The sequence below is a fragment of the Nematolebias whitei genome, chromosome 21, assembly GCF_014905685.2.
Source record: "Nematolebias whitei isolate Nwh7 chromosome 21, NemWhi1, whole genome shotgun sequence".
Lineage (NCBI taxonomy): Eukaryota > Metazoa > Chordata > Actinopteri > Cyprinodontiformes > Rivulidae > Nematolebias > Nematolebias whitei.
In genome coordinates, this window is record NC_056518.1 from 11,791,695 (window position 1) to 11,808,278 (window position 16,584).

The 16,584-nt window shown below is 40.8% G+C and overlaps 1 protein-coding gene across 1 annotated transcript; it reads right to left on the minus strand.

The window, feature by feature from the left end:
* Nucleotides 1-1,494: 1,494 nt before the first annotated feature.
* LOC119427290 (protein FAM163A-like) lies at nt 1,495-2,812 on the minus strand. Its single transcript, XM_037694869.1, has 2 exons — nt 2,720-2,812; nt 1,495-2,003 (listed from the first exon to the last, which is right to left on the minus strand). Exons 1-2 carry the CDS (start codon nt 2,810-2,812, stop codon nt 1,626-1,628), a joined length of 471 nt encoding a protein of 156 aa, XP_037550797.1. The 3' UTR covers nt 1,495-1,625.
* Between the last annotated feature and the right edge of the window lie 13,772 nt (nt 2,813-16,584).

Here is a 16,584-nt window from a genome sequence, read left to right on the forward strand (position 1 = left end):
CCCCCCCCCCCCCCCCCCCCCCCACACACACACACAAGACACTTGGTTTCCAAGAAACCAAAAACTGTCTGTCTCACTTTATCCATTAATTTTTGGTCATGTGCTCTAAAGGAAAAAGGTTGAAAACAGAGAAACCCAACAACATAAAATAAGAGCTATAATTGTTTTGGGAAAACCTTTAGCCAGTGGTGCCCAATACATCGATCGTGATCTATCGGTCGACCTCATGGCATTCAAAAAATAGACATCAGCCTATCATCCATCCTCACTATGAAAATTATCACGTGATTGACATACAGGGCAGCCAGTCTGAGACCTGACCTTTTCACCATGCATACACATACAACCACGCAAAAAACTAGTAAGCTACCGAGGTGCCTAGTTAGCCTTCAGATTATTTCTTCTAATGTAAACTCAAGAAAGGCTGTAAAATGAGTGAGGGAGCTGGACCAAGTAAGAAGCAAAGCCCCTACCATTTCCATATGGAATGGGAGGAGGACTTTTCTTTTTCACGATGTCATTCGAAGTGCGTTTACCTCATTCGACAGACTACCATTGCTATTCCGAAGAAGGGAAATGTGGAGCGGCATTTTCGGACTATTCATAAAAACTAAGACACTGACTTCCTTCCGAAAAGCGAGCTGAGAAAGAAAAAGGTGAAGGAGGATTTGACCCAGCAACTTTGGAAGGATATCACGGACTGCGAGTGTTTTTCACTGCAATTGGACGAGTACAGACGTTTGGTATTTTTATAGTAGGTGGATCACTTTGACTCGGTCATTTTAAAAGTAGTTTGCATGCTTAAAAAATGTGGGCCCCCCTGCCTTAAGCCAAGCAAAGAATGTTCTTTCTTTGTATTTTTATGCCAGTAATGTAGATGTTTCCTGCCACCTAGTAGTGAAGGATGGATATGTCAGTATTTTTGTTGGAATGTATGAAGAAAAAACAAATATAAACAAAATACACACATAAAAAAAATACCTACAGTAATGTACAAGGGGCTTTAGACAACTATTTTTGACATTAGGGTACAGCATTTGATATTTTCATAGAGATCCTTATAGTTATGGTAAATTCTCCACAATTCCTGAATGATCAGTCTCATTTGTTGCAGATTATTCAGAAATACTTTGTTTTGAATAATTTGATGTAAAACGCTGATTTGTATAAACATAATTCATGTCACTTCTAAACTATTTAGAAAAAATCACACAGAGAAATGCTCCTGACCAATTTCTCATGTGGCTGGAACGACAGAATCAGTCCCCGTGCTCCTCCGTCTCCACCGGCACTGAGATCCCACCTACATCAGGGAAGTGGGATTTAGCTCTGTGCCATACAAACTGAAATCCTGGTACAAGTGTGCATCATCTCTTACAGATGAAACGTTCTTCAGATTGCAGCTTCTGTGGGCTGCAGAGTGGCTTTATTCCCCTCACAAGAGCTCTGTGGGCTGAGTTGGTAGGTCACCTCTTGGTATCAATGAGCGTGGGTAAATGACGAACAGAATCAGAGTGAGCAGTAAAATACGTGTAGGTGTTTGCGTGCTTCACCCTAATAAATTACCTGAATTCAGTCCTCAGCAAAGCAGCATGTGTGAGGATGTGTTTGTGGTGAATGAGGAGTCAGACGTCAGTGCTGTAGGGTCGCGGCGGAGGAGGGAACACATCCATGGGGTTGTAGTAACTCAGAGGGGAGGAAGTGGGCGGGTTTGCAGATTGGGGAAGAGTCACAGACGGGTTTTCATAGTAGGTATGGAAGCCCAGCCGCTCCCCTCCGTTCCCCATGTCTTCTGCGAGTCCAGAGCGGAGGGGGTACGGCGAACAGGTGGGGCAGGGTTTGTTGTGGGAACCCGTGTCCAGCTGGTCCAAAGAGACCGGGGTGATAGGAGTGCCGTCCATGGTGAGGGCGTTGCAAGCGTTGCAGGGGAAGTGAGACAGGGGATCAGCTCCTGCCTCTGAGGCCTTGTCCACCTCCGAATCATTTTTCTTACAGCAGTAATACTGTGGGAACAACACAAACAAAGTCTCAGATAGTTCACACGTTCTTAGTGAAGGCACAAGAGTTTATACTGAAGGAATACTCATAAACTGTAAGAAGTGAGTGGGTTCTAGTTTTCTTCTCTTTTACTTCTCTCACATGTCTGATGATGATCATAAACTTAAATATGCACCGATGATCATTAGATAATCTAATCTAATAAATGTCTATTAAACAAAAAAGGCCATTCTGTGAGTATTTGTACATAAAGTACTCTGATACAACAGTACCACAGAGCTGCACTACTGATGGGCAGAAACAGAACACTGCCACCATGAGCTGGCAGGACTTAAATTATTAAACAAATTTGAATCCACATTTTAATTTGTGAAAGATTTTAACAAAGACAATAAAACAATTTGATCAACTACGCGTGTAGTTTGAGGTTAGCTTTGAGGAAGAATTTTTAGAAACATTGTAAAGGTCTAAATCACAGCTCATTATTTATGCATTTATCTTCTGGTGAATCAAATTTACGAACCTTTAAGAACATTTCCATTCTCGAGCTTGTGCCAGAAATCCCTGCAAGCTTCGAACTTATTTTATTTGTACTTACAAATCAACGCCAGCTTTAACGTTGTACGTACCTTGATGGTTTTATATCACAGTATTTCTAAATGCATTTAATTTTTAAACATTCTAATATTTTTCCAACAAGACAAATGCACAGATTGGATACCTGGAGTCGACAGTAACAGAGAACTGCTACGATGCACAGCAGTATCACCCCAGCAAGAATTCCTCCGGTTATCACGATAGTTCCCGCTGACATCCGACCAGCTTAAAGACAAGACAGAACAGAGGCTGTCAAACAGGGATTTATGAGCATTTATCTACCATTTAGTTGTAATTATAAAGTTCAGAAAACATAAGGAGGAGTTTCTCAGTCTGGTGGCATCTCAAGCCTTCAGGATAAAGATATGGGATAATGTGATTTGCTGGGCCACAAAAACAGGGCTAATGCTCCGTTATTCATTCTGGAAGCCTTTGGGGGGGTGATGAGCAACATTCATCCAAAACATGCCCTCATTCTCTGACACATTGATGACAGCAGAGCACTGCTTCAAAATACCCTGCAGGTGTTCACGTTGAGTTTGGACCTGGTGACTGCGCAGGTCAGAACCACTAACCAGTGAGGGATTGCTTTGGTCGAGCATGAAGGTACCTTGGCTTGCATGTTTGCAATGAGTGACCTGGATCAACAAGCGACATTAAAAGTTGTATTTTTAATCAATTGTGCTCAAATTTCTGAAACAACTCATCACAAACATCAAAGTTCATGCTCAGTCATCCAGGTACAAAATTCAGTAATGGTCCGCCAGGTCATCTGGATAGTTTCTTTTTTTTTTGTGGAAAGACATTTTGCCCTCTATCCAGAGGGCTTCATCAGTCTGAGGAGTCCCAAGTAAACTGTTTTCCCCACTAAGCAGTACACTCTTTTAGTGGACCAACCAGTTTGCTGGTGATAAGATGGTTTCTGGGGGCTGTCCTCTCCCCCGTCGACTCCTCCCAGGCAGGCAGCCACAGCCAAAGTGGTTCAAGACATCAAAGTCCATGTTCCATCCTCCTCTTCAGACTGATTAAGCCCTCTGGATAGAGGGTGAAACGTCAATCCACACACAAAAAAAGAAACTGTCCAGATGACCCGACTGACCATTATTGGAACTCATCATAAATCAACACAGGAGAACTTCTGAAGATTTATGTTCGCATGCACCTCACAGCCGTAACTTCTCTACTTATTTGCTGTAAAAAGACGTCCATTAAAGAAGAATGTTTGACTGAAGTGCACGTTTCAAAATATGAAGCAAAACTAATCCTCCCATCACATTGTTTATGAAACATTAATAATAATGCTGTGGTGATGAATAGCATTGCAGATGATGTGGTCCCGTTGGCGTCATAGTGCCGTGATCTTCAGCTCTCAGTGGAGCGGTTCGCAGCAGAGTGTGAAGCGGCTGGGATGAGAATCAGCACCTCCAAATCTGAGGTCATGGTCCTCTGTTGGGAAAAGGTGGATTGTTTTCTTCAGGTCGAGGGTGAGGTTCGTCCTCAAGTGGAGGAGTTCAAGTATCTCGGGGTTTTGTTCACGAGTGAGGGAAGAATGGAGCATGAGATTGGCAGATTGGTACAGTGTTTGCAGTATTGCAGACTCTGTGCTGGTCCGTTGTGGTGAAGAGAGAGCTGAGCTGTAAGGCAAAGCTCTCTGTTTACCAGTCGGTCTATGATTCTACCCTCACCTGTGGTCACGAGCTCTGGGTAGTGACCAAAAGCATTAGATCGTGGATACAGGAGGTTGAAATGAGTTTCCTCTGCAGGGTAGCTGGACTCTCCCTTAGAGACAGGGTGAGAAGTTCAGTTATCAGGAGAGACTCGGAGCAGAACCACTGCTCCTCCACATCTAAAGGAGCCAGTTGCGGTGGTTCGGACATCTGGTGAGGATGCTTCCTGGGTGCCTCCTAGGGAGGTGCTTCGAGCATGTCCAACTGGGAGGAGGCCCTGGGGAAGATCCAGGACATGCTGGAGAGACTATGTCTCTCTATTGGCCTGGGAACATCTTGGAGTCCTCCCAGAAGAGCTGGAAGAGGTGGCTGTGGGAAGATATGGCTGGACCTCCCTGCTCAAGCTGCTGCCCCTGCGACCCAACTTCAGAACAAGTGGAAGATAATGGATGGATGGATAATAATAATGTATAATCTTATTTATATTTGTTTTTGTCTCAATATCAGTACTGCATGTATTACAGAGTTTTGTCGAGCCCAACACATCAGAGGGAAACATGGAAGAGATAAACTGGATGCTACGACACAAACACTTTCTCAAAGATAACTTTGGAGATCCTATTGCTGAAATCAATCCCAGAAGAACTTGCTGATGTTCTATTGTGTAACTGGTTGGGTACGTATTGTTAACAAATGCAAACATTTACAGCCTCACCTGTAGGCCTCTCAGAAAACCACTGGAAATATTCAGGACTTCAGGACAATCATGAAACTGATTTAAGTCTCTCCAATCTTAACCAACAAAGTCCATGCTCAATAATCCAATCTTATTTCTCCCAACATTTCAACACAGCCAAAGCCTTGAGCATGATCCTGATATTTACCATTTTAAAGTGTTCATTTGCATCTTGTGGGGACAATAAAGTAGAAATAAAAAAGTAAAACACTTGGCCTTTACAAACTCATGCTCAAAAAGCTAGAAGAAAAACTCTTAGCCTGAATAAAGAACAGAACAGCTTTCATTCATCCTTTATTTAAACAGGTTAATCCCATTGAGCCTCGGGCACTCATTTAGTATCCTTAGTTTCTTTACCAAGTTTTCCACGTGGAGCTTAAAAGAGAGATGCGAATCGACCAAGATATCCAAATATTTAAAGTAATCGACAAACTCAATAGGAACACCATTTGAGGATAAAATTGAAGGAAGAGCTGCTGGGACGGACTTCCTGTTTGGAAACAGCATCCCTTTGGTTTTTTCGTCATTTAGTACAAGTCTGAGATTGAACAAATCTGACTGGATGATGTCAAAAGCAGATTGCAAAAGCAGGAAAACCTTAGCAACTGTTTTAGCTCGACAATAAGCAACTGTGTCATCAGCATAGAAATGTAAAGATGCATCAGGGATGAACTGACCTACATTACCTATGTAGATTGCAAAGAGGGTGGGTCCTAAGACTGAGCCTTGTGGTACACCATTGTTCATTGTTAAATAATTGGATATTAGTCCAGTTAGTCATGTACGGTCACATTCTTCTGACCACACAAACAGGAAGTAAGAAGAAATCATGAAGGGTGGCTGAGCTGATCACATTGCTAAACTATTTGTTTTATATCATAATCAGCCAAATTTCAAAGATGAGTTGAGATTAGTTCTCAAACCAGATCATAGAATTAGGAGAATATTAAATCTGGTTGATTCTACCAACAATCAGCATGCTCACTTAAAACACTGAACTTGCATGTAGAAATTAGGAAAAGTCATTTGCAAGCAAAAATGCATGCGTGTCTTGAGCGAAAGATAAAGAAATACTTCTATGGCTTTTTAAGAACAGAGAACATTTTCTTTTGCCTCGTCGTAACAAAAATTGTCCTGTCGTTTGTGCTCATGTTTCAAGATGCAGCTGACTGTTTGTTGCTCCCCCTCACCTGTCAGTTCTTTAAACTGAAAAGCAGCATGAATCCAGCTCTCCTACAACGCAACAGTTTCTGAAAAGGAAAAACAAATGGATTCAGCAGGTAATCTTGCAAGAAGGATCCAGAACAGTCATTGAAGCACTCAAGCAGTTTATGTAGTGAGAATAAAAACAGTAAATCAAAGGGACATATTTTTGTGCTTTGCTCTCGGTGTGGCTCAACATGTACAGAAAAATAGTTTGCTGAGTCGAGCACAAACGTTTAACATGATACAGTTTTAAAGCACATCAAGACGAGACTAAACAGCTGCAGAGAAGAGCTCCAGTCTCTGTGAGGAATAAACGAACCTGTCTGCAGAAGAAGCTGAAACTAAACTATAATTTAAAACTTCCAACAATGAGTCAAAGGAGCCATTCAGTGCATGTCTGTGGTACAAGTAAGTTTATTTGAAGAGCTCAATAAAAGGACAGGTGTGGTGACCAGTTATTGCAAGTTAGCATGACCTGCTAGAGAAAAATAAACTTAGTCTAGATCAAATAATTAAAAATGTTATCAGCTTTTTCTTTAGTATCAGTATCGAGATATTCAAATCAGTTTATTCATAAAGCGCCAAACCACAACAAACTTGTCTTAGGGCACTGCACAGAAACATTCAGTAAAGTTCTCTATCTAAGGAATCCAGCAGACTCGTTGAATCTTGGCTTCGTTGCAGTCTCCCATCCTGGGCAAGCACAGTGGCAACAGTGGAAAGGAAAAACTCGCTTTTAAAAGGAAGAAACCTCCAGCAGAACCAGGCTCAGGACAAGTGGCCATCTTCTTTGACCAGCTGATTTGAGAGGACAGGAAGGAGAGACAGACGAACATAGAATGGTAGGTCCAGGTGTAGGTCCAGGTGTACCTGAGAGACAAAAACATGTTAGGATAGAAAAAAATAATTACAAATACAAAACAGGTTGAGCAGAGTAAGTAAAGACAGTAGTATAGAGAAGAAATGTGGTCAGTTTGTCCTCCAGCAGTCTAAGCCTATAGCAGCATAACTAAGGGACAGCTCAGGAAACCCAAGCCATATAGGATTTATCAAAAAGGAAAGACTTGAGCCCAGTCTTAAAACTGGATAATGTGTCAGCCTCATGGACAGAAACTGGCAGTTGGTTCCACAAGAGGAGCCTGAGAACTGAAAGCTCTGCCTCCCATTCTGCTTTTGGAAACTCTAGGAACCACAAGTAAACCTGCAGTCTGAGAGAAAAGTGCTCTGTTAGGAAAATATGGAAAAATAAGATCTGTAATATAAGATGGAGCTAGGTTGTTGAGAGCTTTGTAGATTAGACATAGGAGTTTGAATTCTATTCTGGATTTGACAGGGAGCCAATGGAGAGAAACTAAAACTGGAGAAATATGATCTCTCTATCAATATGTATAAAATGTAAATGGTATAAATGTAATATTATTCCAACCCAACTCAAGACTTAACACAAAAACCCAGTATCTAAATTTATTCATAAATTGAGTGTCTTATTGTAGTTTTTATATTAAACAATAATTGTAAAATAATTATATTAAAAAAATAAAACTTAAAGGAAACAAAGAAGACATGTACAAAGTAATTCACATAACCTCCTCTGTAATAGCTTATCAGACATGTACAATAGAAAACAGCAGGAGAAGCAGAAAATAAAAGAAGGTGAAGAGGAGGGAGCCATGACAACCTGTGGAGTATTTCTCTCCAAACCTCCTCTCAGTGGTCCCCTGCAGGAACACAAGAGGCTCTGGTTTAACGGGAAAGGTCAGCACAATAAACATATGTACAAAACTAGACCTCATTAAACAGATTACTCGAAAAGTGGATAAGCTTTAGGGTTTATATCACACTAGCTTCTCCAAACATTAAAGAGACAGTTCAGGGGAAGTGGTGTTGTGTAAAAAGGTTATAAACAACTATTATTTTATTTGTCATAGTTAGCTGAAGAACCTCAGAATGGAGAAATAAAAGTTTCATATTGACTGGACTCATGAGCCAACAGTCAGAGCAGGTCCAAACACCAAACCACTGCTAACTTTAAAGCAACTCCAATCTCATATTTTATAGCAGATAAATAAAGCATCTCCATCCATCTCCATCTTCTACCACTTATCTGTAGTGAAGTCACAGAGGCAACAGGTCCAGGAGAGAAATCCATACATTCCTCGCCGAGCGACACTTTCCAGCTCGTTCTGGGGGTCCCTGAGGTGTCCCCATGCCAGAGAAGATAAACAATCCTTCCAGCGGGTTCTGTGTCTTCTCTGGGGGCTTCTACCAGTGGGACGAGATCAGAAAACCTCTAAAGGGAGGCATGCAGAAGCATCCTAATCAGATGTCCGAACCACCTCAACTGATTTCTTTCGATGTGGAGGAGCAGCTACTTATTCCTAGCTCCCCCAGGATAACGGAGCTCCTCATCCTATCTCTGAGGCTGTGTCTTTTCTGAGTTGTTCTTTTGGTCATGATCCAAACTTCATGACCAGAGGTGATGGTTGGAACATAGACGGACCAGTAAATCAAGAGCTTTGCCTTTCGACTCAGCTCTTTCTTTACCATGACAACCGAAGCAATGCCATTATTACTGAGGACGGGGCCCCTCCAATCCATTGATCCATCTCCCACTTCAATCTATCAGTCCATAACAAGATGCCCAGATACTTAAACTTCTCCACTTAAGACAAAGACAGCCACCTCCACCTGTGGACCCAACACCTGGGGGGAGGACCATCAAGGTCAGGTGCTATGGATGCCAAGCAGCAGGCGAGGGAGTGTTCCTGGCTATGGAGGCAGCATGAACTAGCTAGCATCCTAGAAAACATCAAATTCATTTATCATTGCATGATTATTCCAGCTGATATAACATGATACTCCTAGAAGTATATCAAAGCTGCACCAGACGTGCTACAACTACCTGCTGCTGCCACTATTAGCTAGGTGATGCATTCCGAGTAACCCAGGTAGATACATCTAACCAGGTTGGGTCAGGTCCTCTGGACGGGTTCTTCTTTGTTGGAACGTTTTCTTTTATTCAAAGTCTTCTTCAGTCAGGCGCTGCAACAAACTCCGTCATAAACACTCAATATTTATGCAAAATAAGCCTGAGTTATTTCAGTTATTAAATTTGTCTCTGTGTTTTAGTCCCAGTTTAGTGTTTTGGATAAGCATCATAAGCATACCAGCTCCTGATGTTGACTGAGATGCATCACTAATTGTTTTATCATCACATCACAGTCCTTTGAAATGTAATTGACTCAAATCACGAGGTGTCTAAAGATTTCCACTCCTTCGAGCTGTCACATATAATAATCTTACGAACTGTGTAATGCAAAATTTAAAGCAATGTAAAAGTTTACAAGCAGTACGCACATGTCCTACGTCGCTGAGGGATTTGAATAGTAAATGTTTTAAGTTTTTGAGATGTGTGTTTTTCTGGACTGGATTTGAACAGGGAATGCAAGTGAAAATGTTTTTGTTGCAGGACACTCAAAGTGTGTAGGTGTTACCCTGTGTATAAGAATAGAGAGACGTTTTTTTGTCCGAGACAGTGCACAGTGACAGACCCTGGTGAGTGCAGGAAGCAATTTTATCCTCCACCAGGCCAATGGCAAAGCCATGGGGTGGCCATAGATTATTTTTCAGCTACCCCAATAATTTAAGTAAAATTTACTTTTAAGTAATATGAAACTAAAAGGCATAGTTTCCTCAAATGACAGGAGTGGCTGGTTTACATGTGTGTATATATAAGGTGGTAACCATCTTGGATTTTGACTTGGCAAACCAATTTTGGAAGCAAACTTTCTCACGCCTTGATACAGCCCCTTACCAAAGTGGGTCAGGACTTATTTTCACATTATCATGCTCACAACATGCACGGACGAAAGGACAAATGGATGATATTTACATGTCCCTCTCTTTGCTTTGCGATGGGGGACAATAAAATTGAGGTCACAGTTTCTTTTAACAGGAGTTGGTGACGGACGGCAGCAATCTGCTCTGGTCTTGGTTATACTTGAACTAGCCTTTAGCTCATTAATCTGGTTATAGCAGTGACTCACCTGTCATCATGGCAAGTAAAATACTAACAATAATAAGATAAAATAAATTTGACCACTTGACTGTTTTAGAAAACTGTTTTCTGAATTATTTCAGAATTTACACATTGCCTGGGGTGAGGCGGTGTAGTGCTGCGGCTCACCTCTGGGGCGTTGTATCATATACAATATATAAAGTAGACGGTTGGCGCATATCCATTGCTGGCTCTCTTTATATCGCCAATATACACGTTTAATTACACATGTGCTACATATGCTGCTGTACAGTCTAATATACCGAATGAATAAGGAGAAAGTTTCACGATTTCTACGATAGGAAGGAAAGAATAAATATAAGGACAAAATATCTGGGTTTCCCTCTTCCACCTAAATATAAAGAATTACATTTCAAAACTCTAAATAATATTTATCCTTCAAACGAGTTTATCAGAAATAGATTTAATTTTGAATGTGATAACTGTTTTATATGTAACGAACCGGAAACAACAGAACATCAGTTTTATTTCTGTCATTCTGTGAATCCCTTCATGATCTTCTGACCATAAAATCCATGAACATGAGACTCCTTCTCTCTTCAAAATGTCTTATATGGATATGTATCTGAAAGTAATAAAGATTCAATTCAATTCAATTCAATAATACTTTAATAATCCATCCATCCATTATCTTTACCCGCTTATTCCATTTTGGGTCATGGGGGTCGCCGGTGCCCATGTCCAGCAATCACTGTGCGAGGGGCGGGGGACACCCTGGACAGGTTGCAAGTCCATCACAGGGACACATAGAGACAAACGAGACAAACAACCATTCACTCTCTCACTCACACCTAGGGACAATTTAGAGTTACCAATCAGCCTAACATGCATGTTTTTGGTCTGTGGGAGGAAACCAGAGTACCCGGAGAAAACCCACGCATGCACAGAGCGAACCCCTGGACCGGGGTTTGAACCAAGGACCTGCTCGCTGAGAGGCAGCAGCTCTACCAGTTGCACCACCGTGCTGCCCATAACATTATCATAATACTGAAATTCTATATCCATAAATGCAGATATGGCAAGTCTAAGCCACCTCGCTCACATAATATGACCCTCTGACAAACTATTTTAGTAATTATGTAGAATGCTAGATATATAGTTCTGTGTTTTTCTTAATTAACTTGTACTTATGTGCAATCTCTTTGATAATAATATTACCTAAATTTAATTTTATGATGGTTATGTTAATTTGTTTAAGAATATGTTGAACTTAGGAGGTATGACAGTAGATATTTTTACATGTTTATATGCATCATTGGAATCTGAGTTTGTCATTTATTCTGTTAGTATGTTCACTTGTTCTGTATGTTCAATTAAAAAAAAAAAAATATATATATATATTGAATGAATGTGTGTGACATATTTCTTCTTTCTAATTGGTCATAATGCAAGGTCAAAATACACAGGGTGAGGCAGAAAGTACCGTGCTGCACCGATAGGGGGCAGTGCTGCCCCATAGGGACAATGAAACGTCGCTGTGCGTTCTGTTATGCAGAGGGGTGGGGGTGGAAGATCGTATCTCAAAACTAAAGGATTTTTCTAAACTAAACTCATCATTTTTCCAAACTCATTCATCTTAAAATAAAGGTAAGATAATATGTGTTTTTTATTTTTAAAAAGAGAGGAGTATGGGGTTGATTAAAACATAATTAGATGTATTTAAAAAAAACAAAAAAACAAGGCTAAATTGAAATATAAGCTTCTATTTTGGTTCATATATGTGAGCATCCGATTCCAGACAGTCAGGGCCTCACCTGTCAAACCTCACCGCACGTCACCGTGTTCTAGATAAACAATTTCTCCAAACTGAGGTCACCTAAAGAGGAATACATTGTAAGATATTGCTTACAACCTTTCCAAAACGCCATTTCAAAAGCTTTGAACTATTACTAAGCTTAGGTCGTGTAGATATTTATGCTCACTTCAGTATATTAAAAACAACAAACTGTATAATATCAGCCAGGTAGCTTTTGATCAGATACACGGAGACATAAATGAATTAAGATGCTGAAAACTGCAGTACTTACAGTACACACAACCCATGGAAGGCATGTGAGAAGTTCCAGCACATTAAATCTGACAGGAGCATCTACGTATGTTTACTGTGACGGATTTAGATGTTACAGCGACTTAAGCTGCAAGAAAAATAATCCTAACATGTCCAGGATAGCATTTGTTGCACGTATACACAAACTACGTTTAAAGGCTTAAATATCTTCATATAAATTTAACACCGTTTTTTGTTTGTTTTGAAAGTAAATTTGTGAGAACAAACAACTCGGGCCTGGAGTTACACTAGAGCCAAATAGTGCAAGATCTCAAGGTATTCACACACATACAGTATTCATTTAGTTACAGCCTCAGACGGTTCTTGTTGTAAACAAGCATGTGTGACAGTAATATACAATAAGCATATGCATCTTTATTTTAGTCGCAGTCTCATCAAAGCCTAAAATAACCACGAATCAGCGAACGCCCACACAACTGCTCTCAGAGAAAACGTCCTCTCACAGCAGCGAGCTTGTGACATGAACGTAGACCGATTCAGATGGTTGAGTTCAAGCAGGATGATTCATTTTAAGCGCCGTCATTATCGTAATTACAACACAGGACAACTTTGTTTATCCACTGTTAAGGCGGAATAAATGAAACGTGCAGATGTTTCTCCGCAGATAAACAACAGTTAATTAAGGCAGTTCTTCATTTTAAATAAATCCCTCTTTTTCAATTAAAGTACTGATGTTTTTACCTCAAAAGTGTCATGGAGAAAAATTACAGAACTAACTAATGAACTGGTAAATAAGTTGTTTTTACCAACAAGAAGAAGAAGAAGAAGAAAAAAAACTGATGGTGAACTTCTGGTTACATTTCAGAAAGCAGTGGTGGTTACACTGAGTTGGGAGGGCAGGAAGTACTGTGGCACCACTTTCTCCACTACAGTGATGGGTCCCTCACTGAGAGAGCAGTTCAGTCACCCGTTGTACTCTCTTGTCTTTTGATATATAAAATACATTAACAAAACAACCAAACGCCTCCAGCTGAGGCAGTGTATGGGTGGAAAACTGGCAAAGAGAAGTCATTGCTCTGAAGAAGCTTAGCATCAGTTTTAGGATTAGCTTATGGTCCAGTGGACCTCTACTGTCTGGTGGTCTGCTGCATTATGACAGTATTACAGCTGTCGTGCAGTGCAACTGATGTAAAACAGTTGACAACAAAGATCAGAAGCAGAGTGGGACAGCTACTCTTTATCAAATCACAAACATTGCAATAGGATCGGGACGTCCATAAAAAAAAAAATAAAGAAAAGCAATGAAGATATTTTTCTGTTATCAGGCTGCAGGTAGAATTTATTTTTCACAAGCTACTCTGCATGAATGTATTGCTGCAACAGCAGCTTCTAGTACATTAGAAATCAAATCGTCAAGCTCGATACACGTACTCAAGGTCATGCTTTCCTTGTAAGTCTTTAGTAAATGCATCACATAACTGCTGAACAAATTCACCTGATCGTTACTGAAGAGCAGTAATACTGTCAGGGAATTTTGGTCAAGATTTATGGATGTTTCTAACTACTAGAATGTTAACTGCCCACGAACCATGTGTTTGAGTAAGTAAGATGAATAGAGAACATTTTTATCCAACAAATACTAACAACTTTTGTCAAAATGTACACAGCCTTCTGGTGAGGGAGCCAAACTATGGTCAGGTATCATGCAGTGGCATCAGCCATTTCAATAAACAGATTCGTCTTCTTGTCATACAAAGTGCACCAACCGATCAGTGCAGCGATGCCTTGTTGAGTCATTTATTTGCCATAACCACGTTTTATATTCTTCTTCACCTGTTTTGAGGAATGTGTTCACTTGTACTCCACTGGTTTCTTTTTTTTTTTTTTTTTTGCTTTAAATAGTAAAACAAGTTTGTTGTGCTTCCATCTTTAGCAGTGCCACTGTTCTTATATATTTTAAAGTCTACTGTGCTACGTTCAAGTTCTATCCTCTTGTAGCCGAACGACTTTCACATTTTCAAAGTAGCTTCCAAACTAAAAATGGGGAGTGGTGGCGCAGAGGCTATAGAAGGTGAGCATGTGATTGGGAGGTCGCTGGTTTGAATGCTCTGAATGTTAAATCACAGTTGTGGGTGGGAAAGGTGAATCACCCACACCTGCCTCCACCCTGGGCCCTTGAGAAAGGTTCTTAACGTCAGTAATTTAGTTAAATTAAATTTAAATTCAGGAGAATACTAATAATTCTGCTAGATTGGCAAACTAATCAGAAAGTATCAGAATTGGAAATTAAGACTTTTATTAAATCGCACCAGTTTTAATTTCATAACCGGACCTAACAAGGCTTTTCACCTCCCGGGAAACGATGCGGTGCAGGTGGCATGTTCCTGGTCAGCCCAGAGAAGGACAGCAGAACTCAAGAGTCAAAGGATCATCTGAGGCCAGCAGCTTGTTGGAAAGGTCGCCCCAGAAGAGCTGGGGCCTCATGTACACACAACAATGTGGTGAATGGCATTTTCCACACAAAACTTCAGCTGTATCAAGATTGAAATGACCATGGAAATGTGTGCAGCCCCACTCCAACTTCATGGCTGCTGTACGCACGTTTCCATGGTTATTGGTCCATTGGCAACACTTACAGGTGATACTGGGAAACTGTTAATGATGTGAAAACTATTATTGTACACATGATGAACAATTAATACATCCACATGTTTGCAATTAGATGAGTGAATATAAAATTGTGCACAAAGTGGGACTGAAAACAACAGTAGCTTTAGATTTATCAAAGGTTATAGCAAATGACGCAATACGCAGAGAGCGAGTATTTAGAGATAGAGGATGTTCTGGTTCACGATGATGACTGGCTTATCAGCCGTTTCAGGTTTCCAAGGTCAATCCTTTTGGAACTGTGCTTGGAGCTGCGACTGGTCGTGGAGCGTGACGCGGCGAAGAGCCGTGCACTGCACATGCACGTACAGCTGCTGACCACACTGGGGTTCTTAGCAACAGGGTCCTTCTAGAGGGAGCTGGCAGTCCATTCGGGACTGTGCCAGTCCACCCTGAGCCAAACCATGCCAACTGTGGAGGATAGAATTATCCGTATGTCAACCAGTTATAGCAAATTCTCTACAATGCTATTTTGGTTCCGGTTTGCTTAGAGAGGTCGCTTATGTTGTATATACGCTCTGCTCTACTCGGAAAGAAATGAACAACTTTAAACACTTTATATGATCCACACTTACTGTTAACTGATTTTGTCTGTTCTTTAAACTGTTTGCTAGTTTCGTATGCTGGTCATTTGTTAGTTTTATGCTTTAGTTTAGGTGTTTTCTTTGAGCTACGTGACCAGACAGTGCTGTGCTAACTGCTAACTCACACAAAGCTAAGATCATCAATCATGCGAGTCACCCTTGTTTAAAAAAGTTTTTGTTTTAAACGGTGTTTCTGTTTCTTGACTTTTGTTGTAGTGCTTCCTGCTGGTCCTTGTTTTGTGCTTTATTCTTTTAGGTGTTTATGAGTTACGTGAATCGCTGCTGCGAGGTACTGCAGTGGCGTGCTAAGCTAAGTTAATCAGATTGGTTCGGATCGACATGGATTGAACTCCCATTAAGCTGCGATCAGGCGAGGGGTTTTAAACGGTGTTTAATTTATTTATTTTTTCTGCTCCTTGTTGATTTTTGTTGTATTTTATTTGTTCTGAGAGCAGAGGGTCCCAATCTCGTGCAGAGCCAGTCTCAGGGTGCTACATCGTAGTGGGGCTAGCGAGCTGCTAACTTTCAACGCACCCTAAAGCTGAGAATGTATCACCGCTGAGAGACTGCCTGCATCAGATCCACATCGCTTGATCACCTGAACCTTAAACCTATTCCACCGTGGTCTTTATCTTTCAGGATATCTGGTTTTTATCAGTGAATTGAGATCTGCTAGCTCTCACTAGCCTTAGCTTAACATGGCTTCGGGTTTCATCACATGTATCGTGTGCCAGATGTTTAGCTATAACACTATCTTGTTTGAAGAAAATGATACATGTATCAAATGTTCTGATATGTTGACTCTTGAGGAGAGGCTGTCGGATCTGGAAGCTCGACTCTGTGCTTTTGAAAAACCATTAACTGGCCAGGCACCTGTAGGCTGCGCAGAATCACTAATGCTAGCTCACGTTAGCGGTCAGAAACCACAGACCAGCTGGGTGACACCTGAGGTAAATTAAATGCTAAAACTAAGTATGCGGTTCACCACTGTCCCGTTCACATTTCAAATTCATTCAACCTTTATTTATACAGGTTAATTCCAT

What these genes read in the sequence shown, in the direction of transcription:
- LOC119427290 (XM_037694869.1), bottom strand. Translation starts at nt 2,812, where the DNA reads ATGTCAGCGGGAACTATCGTGATAACCGGAGGAATTCTTGCTGGGGTG. An exon ending in TCTGTTACTGTCGACTCCAG is followed by an intron (nt 2,004 to 2,719) that starts GTATCCAATCTG and finishes TTGTTCCCACAG; the next exon opens with TATTACTGCTGTAAGAAAAA.